The 23,049-nt window shown below is 46.6% G+C and overlaps 4 protein-coding genes across 30 annotated transcripts in view; all 4 read right to left on the minus strand.

Annotated features, from left to right (window-relative positions):
- Positions 1-23,049, minus strand: part of LOC119387201 (ras-related protein M-Ras) — a 91,080-nt gene that overhangs the window by 59,193 nt on the left and 8,838 nt on the right. The window contains exon 4 of one of the 10 annotated variants that reach the window (XR_007415397.1): positions 21,597-22,241. The exons of 1 other annotated variant lie outside the window; for it this stretch is intronic. Coding sequence is in view for 1 of the 9 variants with exons in the window: in XM_037654510.1 (XP_037510438.1) it covers positions 22,169-22,241 (73 nt within the window). In the remaining 8 variants the exon portion in view is untranslated. Of the gene's footprint in view, positions 1-16,421; positions 22,242-23,049 lie in introns of those variants that run through there. 8 more of the 10 variants (XR_007415398.1, XR_007415396.1, XR_007415400.1 and 5 more) reach the window with 8 other exon arrangements.
- The window catches only part of LOC119387197 (D-3-phosphoglycerate dehydrogenase), a 98,996-nt gene that overhangs the window by 46,676 nt on the left and 29,271 nt on the right, over positions 1-23,049 (minus strand). The gene's annotated exons all lie outside the window — the stretch shown is intronic.
- Positions 1-23,049, minus strand: part of LOC119387198 (pyridoxal phosphate phosphatase PHOSPHO2) — a 107,897-nt gene that overhangs the window by 31,830 nt on the left and 53,018 nt on the right. The window lies entirely within an intron of this gene.
- Positions 1-23,049, minus strand: part of LOC119387204 (partitioning defective 3 homolog) — a 179,741-nt gene that overhangs the window by 4,567 nt on the left and 152,125 nt on the right. The window lies entirely within an intron of this gene.

Below are 23,049 nucleotides of genomic sequence, written 5' to 3' on the forward strand. Positions count from 1 at the left end.
TACATAACTAACACTACTGAGGACACTTTGGATATTAGATGTTTATGTTGCTGTGTAGCCTGGCAAGTATGTGCAGCCAATAATGGTGCCTCAAGTATGGTCAGGTATAAACATTCCCCATTACATGCTACCATCTCACAGGTTTCATCTCCACGGCATCAATGTTTGATAAAGCCAATGTCTAGGGCAGTGAAGCTGTTTCCTAACGTGTCAGAACGGCACACACTACCATTATGACACCTGCTGTTTTTACTAAGAGCGCCACTTGTGTGCTGGAAGACTCGCACAGTTAGCTTTTTCTTTTTTTTTCTTTTTTTTGGTAAAACATAACAGTGCGGCTGAATCCCTCACTTGTACACTACTCTATTCTAACTAGGGTGCTTTCCTTTAGATTCGCTTTAGAAAGGCGCTCTTCGTACTCATTTGCACAGTTACGTTTATATCCTTGCCGGCAGAATTACAAAGCTGATATTAGCTACCAATCTGCTCTGTTACCTAATCGATGGAATCGAGCTTTTAAACGGCTGAGTTTTGCTCTTTTCGTCAGTTCTCGTCAGCACTTCGTAGAATGCAGTTAGTGTACAGTTCTGACAGTGCGTTTGGAAAGTAGAGAGCTAGGGTCCAAATGACCAAGTTCGAGTAGACCGGTCACGAATATTAACACCCCGGAGATACCACCCAGGACAGCTATAGGCAACAAGCAAATACAGATAACGACTACTGGTAATAAGGAGCCTAATAAACATTACGAGACATTGGACTCACGTATCCCTTGACTCTCCGTCCTTCCTGTGTACAAGTAGGCTGGGATTTATAAACGGCGTGTCACGAATCCTAGAAAGATGCGATGTACTGAACTGATATCGTAACGGGTGCGAAATACAGCGAAGAGGCGAATCCGCGTGGATTCACCACGGCAGTGAGTACAGCGGGTACAAAGCATCAAAATATGTTGTCCACACATAACTTTCTATAAAGCGACAGGGCAGACGCGGATGTGTGCAGGGGAGACGCGACGGTGAGATGAGATAAAATCACGCGAACATCAGCAGATAATTACGGCCGCTTCCAAGACGAAGGCTGAGACGTTTTTTTAAAGCTCGTGGATTTTCCGAAAGCATACGATCGCACACGAGAGCACAGATTGAGCACCCTGTAAATATGCCACCGACGTAGTTCGATGAAACCGTCAGTTAGGGGAGGCGCGCAAGTTTATACCATCGAAAGCAGTCTCGTGTAAGCTCCAAACACGAGAAGCTGAAGGTGCGAGCAGTTGCTTACTCTGTATGTGAAAGAGGCCGACGGCGAACTGGGAAATCTCTGGCATTTGTTTCACAACCTCGTCCGTTATGAGATGGCCGCCCCGGTGCTGTGGCCTCAGGTTGATCTTCCTCTGTACCCAAGAAGAACCGTGCCTTATTCCACTGCCACTGGCCGTCGCCATCACTTCCGAATCAGATGGGATCACTCTCCGAGGGAAGGAACTTTTCTTTATCGGCACATCCTTTTTTATTTTATTTATTTCTTCTTCCCATGCGTGAGCATATGAAGCGCACGTGCACGCCACACACGTTGAATGAGAATGTTGGCTAGCGCCACCTGGCACACGTAATGGTGTCTTTGCAAAAGTGTTTTAGGACAGAGTTTCGTTACCCTAGTTTCGTGACGTGTTATGGGGTTTACTCGCATCTGGCCGCAAACTTGACGCCGAAGTATGTTAGGACAGCCTGCGGTACGAGCTTGTAAACAATATCCCCCGCTCGGATGGGAAAAGGTAACACGAAATTATGGCCTCTAAGACGCTGTTTATTATGCATACATTGGTGTTGTCGTCTCGGAGGACATCCTAGACCAAAACCGAAAGCGTGTTCGTGCGTAATTTTTATGTGGTGCTAAAAGCATGAGCAGGTCCTAAATTTGTTCTTGTGATTTTAATTATGCGTGCGGCGATTGTACATGGTGTGGAGGAGCTGGACAAAATGACTTTACTCAGATAAAACGCGGTGTGTTCTTTCGTCGAGAGAAAAACACACACAAGGAGCAGCGATAGGCTCCCATCCGAGTTTCCAACTTTTATGGCGGCCAGCTTCTTTATATGCCTTTCTATGGTTCCTTTTCCTAGTTCTACGGCGAAAACGAACTCTATGCTACGCTGCACTTTACCTGAGTCAAGCCGTTATCGTAAAGCCACGAGAACTATTTATTCACATTCCTCCAATGATAGCCGCAGAGCTGTAGAGAAAATTACAGTTTGTTCACAACGTCCACGGGTCTGCTTTCGGCTCTTTTTTTGTTGGCATACAATAACACAATAAACGGCCACTTTCAGCTGAATTCAAGACGTTCTGTTTCTCCGCGCTGTACTCCATACACACTCAAGGTACGACTATGCCATTTAAGATTAATGTCCAAATCCTAAACATTTGAAGATGTGCCTTTACGCAGGGTTCGAGCACGTGCTCGCTTATGACTACAATCCGTTGCTGAGGAACAATGATGATGATGATGCTCCTGGGATTATCGGCACCTACTCATTCAGGGAGATCGGCCCACAACCAAGGAGGGTTTTTAAATCCTCCATGGGAACAGCCAACCATTGCCAACACTGCAGGTACGCAGCAGAGAAAAAGAAGAAGCTAATATCAATGGCACGCCCAAAAAAGCGCTCATTCTCACGCGCGTCCCAGAGTTTCGACCAATAAGGTTTACTTACGTGTACCGGTGGCTTCTTTCATCCCACATCTCTGCGTGGCCAGTGTGGACCAGGTAGCTGGCGGTGGTGCGTCGATTCGAACAAGACGTCCAAGATGAAGACGGAGTTCGCGCTTCTGGTCTTAGCTTCTATGTTTGTAGGGAATGTTTTATGCGGTGACATGGAGCAGACGCTGAGCGAAGGTAAGCCCCTCGATATATTTAAGCGGCTTATCAACCCACATTCCACGGTTTATGTCCTGGGCACGTAAGCCGCCGGTGCGTAGCGCATCGCGGACTGCAGCGTATGACCGTCCTGGAACAGAGGGTGTCCTTAGGCTCATGATGCTTGGGAATGTTGCTGTTCGCGACTTAAGAGGCTACAAGAGTTAGGATTGCGGATCGACCACTTGACACATCGCCTGAGCATGAAGACGTGAACGTCAGTTCACAGCGAGGATAAACCTTGATGGTGGCATAACCATAGGCGTGCGCACGGGGTGGGGGGGGGGGGGGGCGCCCCCCTAATTACCTGAGAGGGAGGGCGCAAAATCTGCCCCATACATTGACCCCCCTAGTCACCTAAGAGGGGGGGGGGGCGCAAAATCTGCCTCGTACATTGACTTGGTAGGGGGGGCGCTGCGATGAACCTTCCCCCCCTAATGGGGAACCTTGCGCACGCCTATGGGCATGACCTTTAATACATCCGAAATTCTGCCGTCTTTTTGGCAACTTCAGTTAACTCTGGACGAGACGTCGCCAACGAATAATCAATATATGTCACACTTCATGATCCTGATCGGGCTTGATCGTCATCGTGTGAATGGGGTATGTATAAAGCTAAAGTCAAAACGATGCATTTAACACCCATTTTTCACTTTCTCTTCTTATGACCTTGTCTGAAGTTCTGTGCGACTTGCACAACGCGAAGCTATTTGCCATTCTATGTTTTCTATGTTGGACCTCTCTATTTGTCAATAGGCGCACAGTTGTGAAGTGAAACTGGTGCCGAGTTCTTTGTCTGACGTAATGGGCAGTTCTCGGGCTTATATTCTTTTTTTTTTTTTTTTTTTTTGCTGCGCATATTGCAGGTGGCGGTCGAAAGGAACCCGGTCTGGACGTGGACAGTGGTAAGCTGGCACCGGAGCTGCAGGAACCAACGGTATGTAAAGAGCTTGGTGTTTCAAGCGTCTCTTCATTATCAAGCTATGTCAGGATTCTTTTTTTTCCTGCCCGGGATGCTGGTGGAAACGCAGATGCTCAACACGATCGAGCCACGTCAAGTTTCCGAAGGCGCTACAGCCATTTCAAAATTTCGATTTTTTTCCAACTGGGCCGTGTAATGTTCCCGGACGATACCCTATAGTCAGGGCCGTAATCAGAAAATTTTTTCAAGGGAGGGGGGGGGTGCACCACCTTAATTAATCTGAAGTGAGGGACGGGCAGGCACATGTGCTCGAGTGTCATTTTGGGCTCTATATGCAATGGCAAAAAAAAAAAAAAAATCGGGGGCACGGGCCCGGTGCGCCCCCCTCCCCTGGCTACGCTACTGCCTAGAGTTACTGGGGAGCCTATACAGTAACTAAACGATACCTACATATGTACGCGCCCTATGTGACGTGTCGCAATCCAGCAATGCGATTTTAATTTTGAAGGCGTTCAACGCCCTATTAGAGTGTAATAAACAGCCCCGTCTATACATCCACGAAAGTAGAAGTGAAATATTAAAATAACATAAGCGCGGAGAGGACGTGCCATCAACACCACAGTAATGATATCTAGGGCTTTGTCAAAACCAATAATTAAGACGGAAAGTTGGGCAAGATCGTATCGAGCATAATAGGACACGGTAACTAGCGTAAAAGGGGACAGGAACGAGAAGGGGACTAGCGTGGTCCCGTGTTCCTTCTTATCGTATCCGTCCCATGTACGCTAGTGATTATATGTCCTATTATGCTCAGTAATGATTATTGGGGTTTTACGTCCCAAAGCCATAATTTCGTTGTGACAAAGGCGCCGTAGTGGAGGGCTCCAAAAATTTCGACAACCTGGGGATCTTTAACGTGCACCTAAGTCTAAACACACGGGCCTTTAGCATTTTTGCTCCATCGAAAAGGCGGCCGTCGCGGCCGGGATTCGATCCCCCGACCTGCGGGTCAGCAGTCAAGCACCGTAACCACTACTCGCTGCCTTTGCAAAATACGCTAAGGCAACGCCTGCGACTTTCATATTTCAGTTCGCAACGCCAGTTAACAACGCCAGTGACTATCCCGTTGCGCACCCAAGCTATTGCAGGCAATGCAGAGCGAGTAACGTCCACACTAAATTACTGTGCAGCAGAAGACCGAGGGCGGTGGCGATAGTGGCGCCAAGACCACTGAGGGCGGCGAGGCCAAGACGACCGAGGGTGAGGCCAAGACGGAAGAGAAGGATGGAGACGTGAAGGTGGAGACTGAGGACGACGAGTCCAAGGAGGGCGCGGCCGAGGAGGAGGAGGAGGATAAGCCCAAGAAGCCCAAGTTCGAGCAAGACACTGCTCCCACGCTAACCCATGTCGACATCGAGGCCATGGGTGTCAAGGTCGAGATGAACGTGTTCAAGCTCAACATCTCAAACTTCTACGAAGTGGTGAACAACACGCGCTACATGCTCATCAACTTCTACGCGCCATGGTGAGCCCCGATCCGCAACCTTGCGGCTTTGACGATAACAGAGCAGCGATTCCGCTTGCGGCACGCGCATTACTCGTGCATTGTCAATTGCGTGCATTATCAAATGACCTATGTAAAATGAATGACTTTTGTACCCTTTAGCAGACATTTCAATAAGTCATTGCAGTGCTATAAGTTCTCTCGTGCTCCGGTCAGGTGATTGAGTGGAAAAGCGGTAATAAGCATGCCACGAGTCCACGACATGATCATGAATGATCATGATTGGCTAAACCAACAAAACGAACATGAATGAAAGTTTAATTAAATTCTCGGATTCTGCGTGCCGAAATCCCACAACACGATTATGACCTGGCACTCCGTAATGGGGGACTCCGGATGAAGGTTAGACCACCTGTTGTTCTTTAACGTGCACATGAATCCATGTAAACGGGCGTTTTTGCACCTTTCCCCCATCGAAACGCGGCCGCCATGGCCCAGGGATCGAACCCGCGCCCTCGAGCTTAGCAACGCGACACCATAGCCGCTAGACCACCACGTGGATTGTGTATACAAATGGGAACCGAGAAAAACACGCACGTACACTGCTGCTGCACTGCTGTGGACACCGATGCCTGTGCAGGTGCGAGCACTGCGTGAAGCTGGAGCCCGAGTATGCACGGGCGGCCCTGACGCTTCGTCATCGAGACCCGCAGGTGATTCTGGCCAAGGTGGACACCACGGTGGAGCAGAAGCTGGCCAACCGCTTCAGCGTCAACAAGTACCCGACGCTCTTCTTCTCGCACCGCGGAAACACCACCGAGTACGAGAACACCTTCTCGGCTGAAGGTCGGTTGCTGCTTACATGTCTTATTTTCATTTTTCGGGCTGTCCTTCTCACTGTGGAAGCCCAGCCAGCTTTAAAGAAAGAGTATTTTGACTAGCAAAACTCGCCAAGGGAGCGCTCACACAAATGGTCAACACTATACCCTTTCATTACTCCTTTGAAAGGAGTAAACCCTTTCTTCTACACCCTTTCTTTATTCCTCTGAAAGGAGTAAATAAAGGGTGTAGTCATTTCGGTGCGTATCTTTGCCGGGCGTCACTTTTGAGGTTTCCTTTCGGAGCATTCCTACGCAACCGAACTTCGAAATAACGAACACGGATATTACGAATTATCGGTTGTAACCAAGTAAACGAAGAATAGTGCTCCCACTAATGCAGTGTAATGAATACACGTTTATAACAATTTTCCTGATATAACGAAGCTATTTCTGTGTCAGACGCGACTTCGTTATGAGGTTTGGCTTATAACAGTAATCGCGTAACGAACAGCTTCGGATGAGGTTGTCACCAGGCGTATACGCGCTCGTTAGGACTCCGCCCACACTGGATTCTGTAAATACAAGAAAAATTAAGTCCCATGTTGCATCGCGTTCCGGTTGCACCCGTTCGCTGACGCGCGCTGCTCTTAATCAACAGGCATCGTCGACGCGATGGCCGAGAAGACGGATCCAATGTTCGAGCCACCCCCAGAGGCGTCGTTGGAACTGACTGCTGTTAACTTCACGATGACCATAAACAACGCCAAGCTGATGCTCATCTACTTCTATGCTCCATGGTAAGTGCATCGCATGTTGTTTAGGCACCAAGATGTGTGTTCACTATTGTGGTTTTCCGTGCCTTTTTTTTTTTTTTTCAATTTGTATGTAAAATGTAACTTTCTGTGCTGCCGTAAATTCTTGTAATGGGGGCGGCCGGCTCGTCAAGTTGTCAACAGGCAGCTTACTGCACTTGATGAACCAACTGTCGACAGCCCACCACCTCTTGCCAAGCATGTCCTTCTATATTTCGAAGCTGTCTTATTAGTCTACCCCACGGTGTTAGAATAACCTATTCTAACACCGTGGTCTACCCTGTGCCGTCGTCGTCTTAGTAGTATATAGTAGTAGTAGTAGTAGGAGTAGTAGTAGTAGTAGTCACGCAGGTCAGGTGACCAGAGGGGAGTGTATAAAAAAAAATAAAACGAAATGATGATGGGTGATGATGCTCGTGATCTCGTTAGCCAATCACATACACTCGCGCTCTTGCATCTTCGCTGTCGGACGGTTTTCACGTGCCCGAGAAGGGCCGATTACGCTTGCGTCAAAATGCCAACTAACAGCGCCCGTCCCTGTATGCTGTTGCAGGTGCGGCCACTGCCGCCGCTTGTCTCCCGAGTTCGAGCGAGCTGCGCGGCGCCTGAAGGAGTACAACATCCCTCTCGGCAAGGTGGACGCCACCAAGGAGAAGAGCCTGGCCGAGGTCAACGAGGTGCGCAGCTACCCGACGCTGCTGCTGTACCGGCGCGGACGGCGCTTCGAGTACAACGGCCCCCGCGAGGAGGCCGGCATCGTGAACCACCATGCTGAACCTGTCCCCGTACCGAGCCAGGAGGTCAGCACGCTGAAGCAGTTCAAGAAGGCCATCCACACCCGATCACCATCACCGTTCTGGCAGTTTTCAGCAAGTCCCGCGGACCTTTCTACAAGGAGTTTGAGGCTGCGGGTAATACGTTTCTTCGCATATTACGATCGCACGATGGCCCGTCTCGACCGAAACGACGCAAACGTCGCGCGATTTCTGCTCGCAGTTTTCAACTGGCTCTTGGTGACTCAATTGGTGAAGTAAGCCCTTATGTCCGAAAAAAAAGTACAAAGTAGGCGCGAGTGCGGCGAAGTGCACCTCGAGAAGCGTACACCATTGTCGCTTACTACACTCTCAATCAGGTCCTGGTTATGTGCTGGCTATATTCAGGAAACCAGTCGAAAAATGTCCGGTTTCCTGGCTATATCGAGCACTTTAAGCGGGACCTGATTAAGAGTGTATAGGACGCGCGACCGGAGTCGCATGCGCCGTAATACCTGAAACTCTTATCATCGCGTCGGATTCCATGGTACTTTGCGAATGAGCTGCAATCGAGAGCACAAATAATTAACGTTTCTGCAGCTAATAAGGTTAAAATACCGCGGTTTCGCAGTTGATTGTACATGGGTGGGAGTCGCTCGCCAGGGACTCCTGTGTCTCAATTGCCAGGGGAAAAAAAAACAAATTCGTCGTTAAAGGGGCCCTGCGACACAAATTAAGCGTGTCGTTTTCAACGCCTCTTCTGGAACTGTGGATTGCACCGATATCATTGCTCAGTTCATTAAAACAATACGCGGTATAGGTCGTGACATAGCTGCACGCGTACCTAAAATGACGGGGTGTCATACCGCTGTGTTGTTGCCGCAACGCCAAATTATTACGTCAGCAGTTATAGTAGCGAGGTCCGCGATGCGGTGTATAGTTTTATGTGCACGTCACAAGTATTGGGGCCCACTCGCAGCGAATTACCTGCGCGGCCGTCACACTTTCTACCACACCTACTCGATGGAGCTGGCCAGGCACTACAAGGTGACCGAGAACTCGCTCGTGCTCATCCACCCCGAGATTCTGCGGTCTCCGTACGAGGAGCCTACTACACCTTCAGCAGGGTGCGTCCTGGAACGTCTTTATTTTTAACTGCATGTAGTGAATGAAAACAGCTGCAGTTTCGGACAAATTTTCGTCATGGCCGTATTCACATCTTGCAACAGCCACCCCCCCCCCCCCAAGCTACGCCAGCGCATCCAGTGCCACCTGTTTCTATGCCGGTATCACAAGTGCAAGCAAATGCAGTAAATGCAGTCTGATGGTGCACTTACGGCCGACTTGCAAATATATTGTGCCACTAACAGCCTCGCAATCCACTGTAAGTTCTAAAGGTAAAATCGCAATTCCCTTACGAAGTTTTCAGCCTAATGTGGGGAATTCGCATTCAAAGACCTTAGTGGCACCTGGATGGGTGCCAGAAAGCGCCGCCATTTTGGTGAAGTATTACAGTGGATTCGTGCGATTTATCATTCGGACAGCATAGGCGCAAAATAGTCACCTAAATTACAAGACGATATTGCCCTGGCGTGTACGTTGCTGCGTTTCGCCCTACATTGGCGCTCCTTTTGCGTGCAGCCCGATGCGACTCAGGTGCACATGGAGCGATTCATGGAGGAGCACCTGTTTCCTTTGGTCGGCTTCCGGGACGTGGCCAACCTCTGGAAGTACATCAACAAGTATCCCATCGTTGTCGTCTTTTACGACGTCGACTTTGGCTTCGACAACAAGGAAGGTATAAGAAACAACCGTATGCGACATCACGACCCGCACACCCAGTTGTATGACGCTTGGGACGGGATGATGGCATTGACGACAATCGGAGCGTTCAAGCTCTTTACATGCGGTACACGCGGGGCGCGATAAAACCGACGTGTAAGAACGGGGTACGTTTTCATGCCGATGAATTACTTTTTCTCTATCAATATGCCGAGGAGATCGCGAGATTATTTTTTTTTAAAGCAGTGACAGTGTGCACGCATGAACCAAGCGCTGTTATAACAACAGTGATAAACAGAGCAGGGTTTAGACAAGCACATGCACATATCACTCAGTGTGCGGCTTCAGGAACGTACGTTTCCTACTTCGATGGACTTGCAAAATCCCGATCGGGAGGCATGGCGTGAGACAGGGGGAATAGGTTGAAGGGTCAGGAAGCAGTACCGTCTCCAGGGATCTCGAACACTGCACATCGCAACGAAGCACAACGTCCAAATTTGGTAATGGTGGCACGCGCAGAGACACAGCGCATCCGGCACAAGGTTCTGAAGGTTGCCCTGCAGTACAAGGGCCGCGTGCTGTTCGCCGTGTCGCACGAGACTGACTTCGAAGACGACCTGAAGAGCCTCGGCCTCGAGGACAGCGGCGCCGAGGTCAACGTGGGCATGTGGATGTCCGAGCGCGAGCGCTACCGCATGGCGCCAGTGGACGACTTCAAGAGCGCAAATCTGCGCAACTTCGTCGAGTCCGTGCTTCAAGGTGAGAACGATGAGCGCGCACGTCCTCGACTATAGGGAGCGAATGTGTGAAGTATTCATTGAAAATCATGTTAAGGTTAAGGGTGGCTTTGTAAGTCGGGGCCGCAGCCAGAAATTTTTTCAGAGGAGAGGGAGTTTAACCAACGTTTATGTGTTGGTGCATTTGTGTGCACATGCAAAATTGAAAAATTTTGGGGGGCTTGAAGCATGCCCGTAGCAAGGAATTTTTTTCGGGGGGGGGGGGGGGGCAGTTGCTGAAAGCCTTGACTATTTGAGAAAAACGCCTATTTTTGTGATTTATTTTCGGTAAAACACCATGTATCACAAAAAATTCGGAGGAAGCCCCCCCCCCCCCCCCCCCCCCCTGGCTACGCCGACGGGTCGAAAGCGGTCACAAGCTCCTGAACGCGGGCGCCTACTTCGCTTTTTTGGCGACCTTGGCCTTCAAGACGGTCGGTGCTGAGCAACGCGGCCTTCTACTGCTCAGTAATTATTTCCTGATCAGGGGTAGCGCCAGTATTTTGTTATTACGGGGCACCCAAGACAAATGCCTTCGGGAGGGCACTTAAGGCACTTGTCTTGGGTGATCGATCTTCCGCGGGGCACGACCACATTACGACGAATTGTTTAGTGAATCAGAGGGGGCGAACGTATCACTAGAAATTTTACCGCGGCGACTATCGCGACGCAAGTGAGCGCGCCTGAGGATTTTCTGATGCCGGTGAACGCGGGACGCAGGTACCCTGAAGCAGTACGTGCGCTCCCAGACGCCACCGCGCGAGCAGACGAGGGACGTTCTCACGGTCGTGGGCAGCACGTTCGAGGAGTTGGTTATGGCCTCTGACAAGGACACGCTCATCATGTTCCGCGGTCCCGACTGTCACATGTGCGACGAGCTGGTCGAGGAGCTCGAACTTTGCTACAACCGCATCGACTACCAGGCGCCTGACCGCTTCCAGTCCGCCATCATCGACGCCACACAGAATGACTTCCCAGGCATCTTCAAGGTAAGAGGGGTTGGCGGTTGTGCGGCTTCGAAAATTCGAGGAAATGCAGTTGAAACTCGATTTAACCAAGTGATGACCCGCGCTCAATTTATTTCGTTATATCGGGAAATTCGTAAAGTCGAGAGAGGTATTTTTCTGTCGTTCAAAACCTAAAATTGCGAAGTAGCGGCACCTGAAACCTACCACTAACAACCGCTTGCGCGTCTGAAAACTCCGCAAGGGCAGCCCGGCATAGGCGTGCGCAGGGTTCTCCTTTAGGGGGGTCATCGCAGCCCCTCCCCCCCGGTTGTTCGATTCAAAGATGACATGCTTCACAATGGATGAAAAAATAAAAAGATGAAGCGGTGACGTGCTTCTTACAATGGCCTGCCTTTGGTCCCTGCCTTTCCTGCAGTAAAAATTGGAAGTAAACTGTTCTCGAAATGCAACATCAGGGGCCTTCGGCCGCCATTGTCAAAAAATTGCGTGGCCATAAGTGAGTAAACGTATGGGGTAGACTTTGCCCCCCCCCCCCATCCCCCTTCCTAGGTGATTAGGGGGGAGGGGGGGGGGGGTTCACGTGCGCCTTGCAGCTCGGACATGGAGCCTGCCAAGTCTGGGCAACAAGCTGCCGATGTGCAAAGACATGGAGAATGAATGCAGTGATTACGTTCGCAGGCGGAGTAAGAAAGTTGCAAGGAAACTATCAATGTCATCTGTCGCATAAATCCTGAAATAACGAAAGCAACCGCCATGTTCCTGTGGGAACATTTACAGGAACAACGTTCCTGTAGCCCTAGTCTACCGTTTCTTGAATGGGCACGGCGTGCAGCCTCGTCAAAATAAAACTATAGCCGTGACTAGGCCAGCTAAATGTATTAACGCGTAAGTGTTGCGGCGCACGCTCGAAGAAAACCAGTCTGTGTCAATATTTGAAATGATTGCATTTTTCGCTCATCAATTTCTGGGAAAACCTCGTTAAATCGGATTTACTGCTTCATTAGTTCTAGTTGATGACAACATTGAACCCAATGGGTGTCTGCCGGGAAATGGAAATTTCTTCGTTAGATCGGAAAATTTGTTAGATTGAGTTTCAACTGTACACGCGAATGGCTGGTCTGCTTGTGCTCTCAGACACATTAGTATCGCTAGCTGCTAAGGTATAACTAATGCTGAACGAAGTTCGTACAAGATATCCATAGATGCGTATGGGCATCAGTGCTGGCTAGCACCCGATCTAAGTGAAAGCTAGGTGTCCAGGCCCGAGTTGCATGGCATGTACACCGTTCACGAATGAATCTGAATACGATGTCTTCGTCCCCTTTTCTTGCTTCTGAAACCATAGGCAAATCAGCCATCTATTACATGTGCCCTTAGAAGCATCAGTCAGTCGGACACATTGACTTGAGTTGATCTTTGGTTAGTGACCACTGCATGCACCCGAGGAACATGTTCTGCCTCAATATTTGGACACACCTCACAGTCGCAAACAAACCACGACTATCTTCGTGGTCACCTCAACAAATCTTGCCTCTTCAACCCAGGTCGATGACTTCCCCACCATCTACTTCGTGTCAGCTAAGGACAAGATGCACCCCAAGTTGTTCCAGGGCATCCGCAAGGCTTTCGGACTGATCAAGTTCGTCAAGGAAAATTTCTCCTACGATATCCCCGACCGCTCGGACTTCAGCGTCTTCCCCGCCTTTAAGCGGCCCAAGCCGCCCAAGGACGACAAGGCGAAGGACGACAAGAAGGCAAAGGATCACAAAGCCAAAGATGAGAAAAGCGACGATTCCGCTAAGAAAAAAGAAGAGTTGTAGTTTTTTTTCTTTTTTTGTTTCACTTCTCACACTCGTTCTCATGTTACCCTAAAAAAGCATTTTGTTGTTGCATCATCACAATTTTTTTTTTGTTCAGGGAGAATGTTAAATAAATGAATACACCACATTGTACTGTAAACAATGGTCAGTACACATTTTACACGTTGGTTAGATTATTTATTGCACACAAACGGTCGAAACTGTTGTTGAAACGTGTAGCTGAGCATCTCTCTAACCTGACCAGGTGTGAAAACATCAGAATTATTGGTCCAATGTTAAAAATATTGCACAGCATTGGAAATGTTACGTAATAATCATGGCAGTGTGGGGACTTGCTTGGGCAGAGAGCAGGAAATGTCTTGCCTGAAGGCGATGCCAAACTGCTGCCTCATCGCGCAATAGAGTTGCATGGGTAGGAGCATGCAGGGAGATAACGCCCCGACATGTGGCGTGGGTACAGCGTCTTGTCAGATAGCGCTACCTGGCTGGCATTTGCTCGGGCACAGGAGTGTGCCTGATGGTTCCCAATGACTCTCTACCTGGAGTCCACAGGAGGGAAAGGTTCGGAGTTGTGTGCTTGTGTCATGTGAAGGGTACAAAGCTTGAGCGAGCCAAGGTGAATGGGCCTAAATGTTGAGAGGAAATGTGATGTTTGCACAGCTCCAGGGACGGCTCCATACGATTTGGTATCACATGTGAAAGTGCAAGAGACACATGTGAAGGAGTAAATACTGTTTCCTACTCAAATTGCTGCTACTATTAAGGGGGGACACTGCTCTTAAATGCCATAGCTTTTGTTCTAATGCGTTTAGGACATCCATTTTTGTTGCACTGCACGCAGTTCTGATTCCAGGTCATCGCGATATGCTGATTTACTTTGCAACATTCACAGTTTAGAAAAGGCTTGCTCCCCAAAAGGCACATGAAATATTTTGTATCTTAAAAACCACACATTATACTACAAAAATAACTGCATATTAGAAATCAGCACACATAATATACATAAGCTCAAAAAGTTTCATCAAAATCGACCAAGAAATAAAATTTTTTTTCAAGTGCCATGTCCCTCTTTAAATAATAAATGTATAGTGCAAGCTCATACTTTAATACTTAAAGAAAACTCGGGGAAATTGTGCTCCCATCAGAGAAAATCCACAGTAACTTTATTGAAAGGCAACGAGAGTCGCGGTAGCGCTGGCTCGATATTTTGTGAACGCATTTTTCAAATCAAACGGCCGCTGCGGCTGCGGGGAAGTGGCGAACCTCGATGCTGTCATCGCCTTCGGACCTTTGAAGTGGGAGAGAATCGGGCTAATGCGTGGCATGCGGGAACCATGAACCACGGCACATCGTATCGCACAGTGTTTTCAGGTTCAGGGTGTTCTGTGACGACGCAGTGTAGTTCTGTATTCTCTGTCGTGCGTGCTGCGCGTTAGCACCCGATGTGGTGCTTTTGTTATCGCCGCTTGTTAAGTAACAAGCATGATTAGTGGTAGAGGTGGTAGCAGTAGATGTAACGAGCTTGAGTTATCTTGCAAGCGATCGCGATCGTTCAGGAAGTGGATGTCGTTGACAAGGCTGGTATCTTGCAAGCCATCACGATCGGCAAGAAAAAAGGCTATGCTTGTTGGCGGTTATCGGAGAGCTCACTCGCTCTGATCCCGAGCTTCAAAGATGCTATTTAGGAGTTAGGACTCTGTGAAGAATAGAATCAATTTCCGGGCAAGAGCGAGCTTAACTAAAAGGCACATTTGCAGCAAGTGAAAGCTTTTTTTTTTTTTTTTTTTTCAGAGAGGGCACTCCTGAAACAAATTTTAGGCAGTCGACCGATATTTTTGGGGGGCTGCAGCTCTCAATTATACCAGCCACACCACTGCTTATGTGTATGTTTTGCTACAAAGCCGAATTACAAGACTTATCGGAGCCACTGCATAGTGGCGACCGAAATTCGCGACGCCGGCATGGGTCCCACTTGCTCGATTCGGCGTGCGATGTCGGAAAACAGAAACACGGATAAGATGTGCCGTAATTCAGGCTGCTGTCATGCTTTCATGCGGTCTTATCCCACAGCTATTTCGCTTTTGTAGGGTTAGCTACCAGTTTCGCGTGCCTCCTCAAGAGCCGTGCTGCGCATGCGCGAGAATCAGTGATGTCACACAGCTGGCGCACCGGTGCCGGAACATACCGCGCACTCCGCCGCCGCCGCCGGTCTGCGCTTTCCAGAGGAGTGAAGTTGTAGCTGTGGCAGACGTATTGGCACCAGCGTGTGCGCAGCTATTGGCCTTCGCTGTGCAGTCGCCGTCTGACACTGCGCTGGAGCCGCTTGATAGCGCCTCTGACTGGCGTTTGCCAGTGTGGTATAGCCATGGAGAAGGAGAGCGCAAATGCTGCTCAACGGCGCAGAAGAGCGGAGAAGCTTAACTGATCAGATCCCGAAGTAGTTGCCTGGCAAAATAAATATACATGTGCCACATAATACGTATACCGTGTGTGTGTCATTGGAGCAGCAGTAAGAATGATAATCAAGCTAATCCTAGACAGGAAAGCTAAGAATAATCAGCTGAACCTTTGCTAACGCTACGTTATCCTGGCATAGCCGAGCTAAGCCACTGCAACATTTTTTTTGCGATAGCAATTATATAAACACTCCAGGCAAATTTTTCGGCTTCACCATGATCTTCCATATCAAGTCGAAATCGCGATTACATCACCCTGTGCGTCGTATACTCTATGTGCGAGTGAAAGCGCAGCACTGCTAACAAATGGGGCTCAAGCAGAAATCAAACGAGGTGAGCGTCTCCTTCGCGCGATGGGCACATGGAGATAGGAGCTGCAGGGTTGGGGAGGGGGGGGGGCTGCGCGAGTCCGACAGGAAATGCGTAGTTTGTACCGCCGTGAGTGGTCACGTGTGCCGCAGTATCTTTAGAGGGGATCAGCAGATGGCTCATACCTTTGTGGTGTTGCGTTCTAATTGCAGGATTCCTTTGAAGCCATAGCAGTGAAGGATCCAGAGGGGGGGAGGGGGGCGGAGGCCCTTCCCTTCAGTGCATGTCGTCCTGCTTAAGAAACTGCTTAAGGCTGACAGTGCATCAAAGTCCACCATGGCCATTTGCTCAAACTGCTGCAAATTCATGTTATATCTGTCTATCTTTAATCAAGCATCACTGTATTGCAAAGTGTAGAACTAAAACCTTCTTATCACAACAGTTTACACGTGTACTCAGTACAGCCCAGCTCATAGGCAATACTTAAACTATCACAGTATTTAGCCGATTATGCTTGAACAGTCACCTGAAGAGATAGTGCTGTTTGTGTAATGTACAAACGGGTGGAAATAAGCACACAATATTTATAAGACAATGTCTGTTTTATGAACTAAAAGATACATTCTGCACCACAGGCAACAAGTCACTTTATAGAGTGTAAAGAATGTAAGGGTAAACAAGCTGCATAATTTATATTAACCGATATTAATAAGAAAACAGACGCTATCATAAATACCGCCGACCAGCTGCTAGGCTGATATGTAACACTTAAAATGTGTGCAAATAATCCTGACACCTCAATAAAGTTTTGTGAAGATGACATTATGTGGCCACTCCAACACACGCTGAACATCAAAGTACTAACTTTTGGAACCACGTGTACAAAAATGGCATCATCTACCTCGGAGAACGACAAAAGTCTATGGTAGTTCTCTGCATTGTCTGTTCATTCTGACCTGGCTTTTAGCTGAACCAGAACTGAAATCCCAACAAAATGCTTACAGCGCACACATGACTGAAGAACACCTGTGTAGACTGCACTAATTCAGACATTACACTGCTTAATAAATATATATTAATTCAACCACAGACATCTAAGCCAGACTAGACAAGAAGCACAAATGAAAATATCAAGTTTCATTATCAAACAGCTGCTGAAAAAAAATATTGCATATAGTTCGAGCATGTAGCATTAGAAGAAAAAAAAAAGACTGCACAGCTTCAAGACAATAGTAGATAGCACAGTGCAATTTGGCTGTTTAATCAGACAAAGGGGCAAGGGTGGGAGAGTGCTCACAGCTTATCAGAAGTTGGCCCATGGACATTTATCATGGCCAGTAGCTAGCAGAACTGCCCACAGTGTATATTCACTGCAGTAGTGGCACTTCATAAAATAATTCCACCTTTTTGAAAACACTGTGTAAAGCTTCAGGAGCACCTAGAAGATCATAACCATTCCTTGCATGTACTGTTAGGTAGAAGCCAGAAATGTGCCAGTCATAAAGTTTGAAAAAATATCACCAAAGGTATTGTGCAAGTATGAACGCAAAAAATTGTGATGTCTCCATTTACAGTTAGCTGCAAGTAATCTGGCCAACCATGCATCATCAACAATGTATTGTGCATAAAGAAAGAAAATATATATATATATATACCACATTAGCGCCATCTCACTTTGATATTTGGATGGCCATCTCAAGGATTGTGCCCTTTGTCGAACCACAGCTGCAAACTGCACACAAAACACCTTTGGAAATAAACCTCATCAAAAAAACCAAGGCTCTAACGTGCTGAAGTGAGCACTTTCTTACAGTGCTTAGTAAGAAAGTTGAATGTGTAAAACGGACTTTCAGCTCTTTTTGCCCTTGTGTTAGAACGATTAGCAATATAAGACAACAATGCCACGGAATAAATTACGCACCAACAAAAATGTTTACTGCTATGTTCGCCACGGTAAAACCAAACCAAATCTCATTTAATTCGAGTCTCGCTCGAGTGCTATAAAATGCTGCCAGCAGAGTGTGTGTGTTATGACTCTCTTCTCGCATTACAAATGAGAAAAATTACGCAAGGCAGGAGCTACGCTGCGCTTGCTCTCTCTGTGAGATACTCTTATTTGAAAAAAATAAAACTAGAAGACAGAGCAGACAAAGCTAATAGATATGGAAAGCAAAGGCTCCGGTTCAAGAAGTTCTAAGGGCAAGAAGACATCCGTGGCTTGCGTATACACCCACACACACACACATGTATGTACTATATACACAACAAAATATATGAAAAATAAAGGAGAGGAGAGGGGAAAGGTTTAGAGATAAGAAATACAACTGTTAATACACCTCACCATCACTGCACGAAAACAGGTACAAATACACCACATGCACAAATCTGAGATCCCTCAAGGTACATTCCACTGGCCACTGGGGTGCTGCTTCATTTGGCAAAGCAGAAAAGGCAAAGGCCCAAAGATAACCGTGGCTATAAGGTGTGGTTGGCAAGCAACAATATGAATGATGGAATAGAACACTTGTGAAGGAGCCTCAAAGAAGGCAAGCCTTGCCACCACATTGCTTAGATTTTCATAAACTGAGGCGTAAGCTTTTTCTTAATGCCAACAGCAGCATAAAGGGACACCAAACATAAATATACAGTAAAGTTAGTAGAGAGTTCACAGCACTGAATCAAAAGTGTCACTCTTGCCAAGCACAGGGATCTTGAAACAGAAAAAAAAAAGACCAACCTGTACAGTGCAGCACTGGCACCACTAATGCAAAAATACAAAAACTGTTCCCAGTGCATACCACTACCAAGGCAAGCCTGACCAAACCCACACTTACAAATAGGCCTGTAACAACCTGAGAAGGAGCTTGACTCCTCCTCCGACTGTGTACAAGCACGTGCCCGAAATAGCAAACTTGGGCTTCACACAAAACAAACACATTAAAGTGAATAAAACTGAATTCTGGTTTTTGGAATGAAGTTCACGTTTTCTCTGCTCCCTGCGACTTCTAATGTCCTATTTTATGAATGGCGAAAAGTAGCCAATAACAGATAAAAATGATTGCAACATTACACACAAACATGGACTCTACTCTCTGTAGAGTTTGGAAAGAGTAAATGCGTTTCACGATCATGGATACAGTACAGTATCGAAGCCAAATTGTTGTCAATTGTAATATTATCAGCAACCGAGTTCCCTCTTGAAGACAGACACAAGCCCTACGGAGTTGCCAGGACGATAATCTTCAAGTCGTGCCTGGACTTAACACCCCTCTTTAAATGTCCCTTCATGGCCTCAATTAAAAGGTGTTCTTTTCACATTGACGAAACTACCCAGACGGTAGTCAAACTCAAATGCTTTGTTGTGTAAAAGTGCAAAGCGCAAATGCTTCTTTACTAAGTTAAGTCCAGTACCCTACGTGCACATTATTACCCAAGTACCATTACCATCTAATTAAATTTCTCAAGCTTCGCAATACTAGAAAAGCCATGCCTTCCAGATAAACCTTGACATCACTTGAGTACACGTGCTATGTGACCGACTACACATCACTAAAATTTCTTTGATTATAACTGAATGCTTAAGATTCTTGTCCATCAAAAAGAGTTCACATTTCTCTATGTGCCTGATTATATATTCAATGCATTTTCAACTGTGTCACCACACGATGGCTGTTAATGGTTGCAGGACTGCTTCGATGTGGCGTAGGGGAAGTACAGTGCTTGCTAACCCTGAAAGCAATGCACATATAACGGGCACAACTCTCGCTTAATAGGCTGTGTACCATTGTCACCAGTCTTGGCGATTCCTCAAGATATGTGCTTACGCTTTTTTTGGCAATTTGGTGCACTGTCGTCAACAGATCTGTTTATTTCAATGTTTCTTTTTAGAGTTATAACTCAGTCTTTTAGCCTTTTGCTAAGAACATTTTCTGTCAAGATTGCACAAAAGTTTGGTCACTGTGCAATTTTTCTTTTTGGTGGGGTGGGTGGGGGGGCTTACGATAGTGTGTACCAGTCGCAAGAGAACTTGTGTTCTCTTGCACAGAAGTACAAAAGAAATACAACTAATTGGATTAAAGAGTCATGCTGTGTATACATGACATTATTAACGTCATACATAAAGCTGGTATAAAATTTTCAAACAGAAGTAATAAGAATGACATATTTTATCGAGTTTCCAAGTGAGTGACTCATTTTTATGATGCATAAACTTTGGTTTCGGTGCTTTGGTACACTTGTTGGCCTTCAATGCTATAAGTGTCAACCAGCCTTTCGTAAAGACACCTCAGAACGACAGACTAATGGAAAACACGAATAAATAAATATTTGCTGCAATTGCACACAGGTTTAGCCTCTGAACCACACAGTGGCATTAAAATCGCGAAGCATTAGCAATGCTGCCAGATACAAACCAAAAAGTTGTCAGCACCATTGTAAATCTTGAGCATGACTTGCCAGGAAGGACTGTGCTTGCCAACATTGCTGATATTCATCAGGCCTCTATCAAGATAGTACTATTCCACCAGGTAGCCAAATATGCAGCCTTCTTTCCTACCCTTATTTCTCCACCCCAGCGTAGGGTAGCAAACAGGATACTCGCACCTGGTTAACCTCCCTGCCTTTCGTCTTTCTAGGGATAGTACAGAATATTTGATAAACATTCAAGGATTTAAAGGATTCTGAAGGCCAGAATTCAAGGAGAGGCAAAATAAACTTTATCATGCATTTTATAAGTATTTTATGAATCCTCAAATCTTCTTAGCTGCAATTTCTTTGCCTACAATGACTACCTCAGTCTCATTTTCTGTACTTCGGAAGCTGTTTGCCTTGGCTAATAGAGTTGCATCATTTTTCGCTTCGGCACCTTCACAAAATGTGGCAGCAAATTCTCTCGAGTAGTTCAATGTTTAATGGAGTTTGGACCTTTTTATTCTAGCACATCAAGCTCCAAAACACATGCCCTCCTATTGTTAATTCTTTTAGCATTTCCTCCCTCCTTTTCTTGCATTCCTCCAAATACTCGCTGTATCGATGCCTTGTCTGCTGCACTGAAAGCTTCATCTCTTTTGTGATTTGGACAATTAGCAGCCCACCACTATTCCTTACAGAATCGCAGATAACAAGTTAATTAAAAGTAAGAGCTAATGTATGAAAATAAAGACAGCTATGGTGCTTCTGTGGCTCGAATTCATAAGGAAGGCAGGTAAAGATATGCTGAACGTGTGATGTTGAACATTAGACCACAGTTGGCAAGCTTTACCTTGTCTGATTTTTTGCTTGCAGACAAGCCAAGTCCCCAGGCATGTGGTACTATTCTGGACACCATTGAATTCGCCATCTCGTCAGCTCCGATTGCTCCAGAGGTCTGCTGCAGTCTCTCTGAATGGTTCTAAATGCTGTCACTGCAGATTGCTTTATTGTCTTACTTTTTGCTTCTTGCCACTTTTCCATATTTGCACCGCCCGCTCACGGTTGCGTGGATTCAGGTGAACACTAATTTTTAAGGAACTCAAGGAGCGCATGCGTTTTGAAGTAGTCTCAAGGGTCCTTAAATTCTTTTTTCTAATTCCAAGGAGCTGCACACAACCCATTTTTCTCTCAACAGGAATGATACCATAATGAATAATTTAGCACCAATAACAAAGAGAGCTGGAGGGGCTGAACGGCGTACATGCCATGTTTTACACACCGTAACTGTATTTACTCAAGGTGGACAGCTGAGAATTGAGTCCTGATCCCATGTTTCTCTCGTAATCACCTGTTTGTGCCGAAGCTTTTACATGAAGCACACACAAATGCTGCCAAACTGCCTACTGAAGTCAAAAGAATGGCACCCAAAAGCACGACTGTACGGAGATCAAAACATGACAAAAGTCAAGATGGGCAGCTTAAAAGTTCATAAACATGCCCATTCAATATGGCCACTCAAATTATGTACAAAGCCTTGTCGACAATGCTTTATGCTTTGAAAGTGATCGTGACAGCAGCCACAGTGCTCCGACGTGTTCTTTGGTTAGTTTGTTTCATTCCTCAAGTGAAAACAGGGATGAATAAAATGGCTGCACTTTTCAGTCACATGAAAAGTGACTGTGGCTGTGATGTTTGACAAGAGGACAACCACAGCACAGTATGCCGAGAATCACATCAACGCTGCCTGCTAACTCATTAGGATTGGTTTCTTTTAGCTGCCAAAATGAATTCTGTGACGTACTAAGTAACACATCCCCAAAAGACCAGTGAGACCAAAAGAAAGAGAAGGTTGTGCCCTGCCAGGCAAGAAAGGACAGGAAGGGTCAAGAAAGGGCACACCAGTGGCTCACGGCAGGCTCGTTACAGCAGGGTGCAGCGGGAGTTCTTCCACCACTTTCTCCGTCGCTTCTGATCCAGCTGTGGCGGTTGGTTTCTGTAAGGGTTTGACCATGATAAAAAAGCAGGCACGAAGGACCACACTCTCTAAGCAAACAGCTTCCCCTATATTGGCTAAAGTTAGTTCTGTTGGTTTCTATGGCGCATAAGCAACAAAGGCTACAATGTGCCAGCCACAAGTTAATGTTCTGCGAAAAGGTGAAATGAAAGGAATAAAAGGAAGAAAAGCTTCTTCTACAGTTTGTTTAAGATTCATGACATCTTCTAGGGAGACTAGCGCACGTTTGAATGAGGTTAAATATGGATTGAATGGTGTTCATGCTTTTTATAGTTTGAGAAAAGAGTTCCGTTTTTCTTTCTCAAAGGCTGAACATGTCATTAGGGTTTCATTCACAGTAAGAGGTTCTTTGCATGGTCTGCAGCAATCCAGTTGTTGCTCTCCCCTCAGCAGTTGCGAGTTTGATGTGTGTATTATGCAAAGCCAACGTAAAATCATCTCAATAAAGTGTTCTTGGTGGCTGCACAACTTCCATTCGCATAGAAGAGGTTTAACGATTGCATTTGAAGGTCAAGAATAAATGATGAACCATTCATCACGTACCCTATTTCGTGGCCACCTTGAGGCTTCAGGTACGATACACAAAAAACATTTTATATACAGTAGACTCTCATTAAACGAAACTTGAAGGGACCAAGAAAACTTGTTCCGTTTAACAGGAGTTCCGTTAACCGAGAGATCAGCAAGGCTGCAGAATTCAAGTACAAAACCAATCACATTATAATTAGTAGTTCCATTTAAGCAGCAGTTCCATTTAGGAGGTTTCAGTTTACTGAGAGTCTACTGT

This window comes from Rhipicephalus sanguineus, chromosome 3 (assembly GCF_013339695.2).
Source record: "Rhipicephalus sanguineus isolate Rsan-2018 chromosome 3, BIME_Rsan_1.4, whole genome shotgun sequence".
In the NCBI taxonomy this organism is placed as follows: Eukaryota; Metazoa; Arthropoda; class Arachnida; order Ixodida; family Ixodidae; genus Rhipicephalus; species Rhipicephalus sanguineus.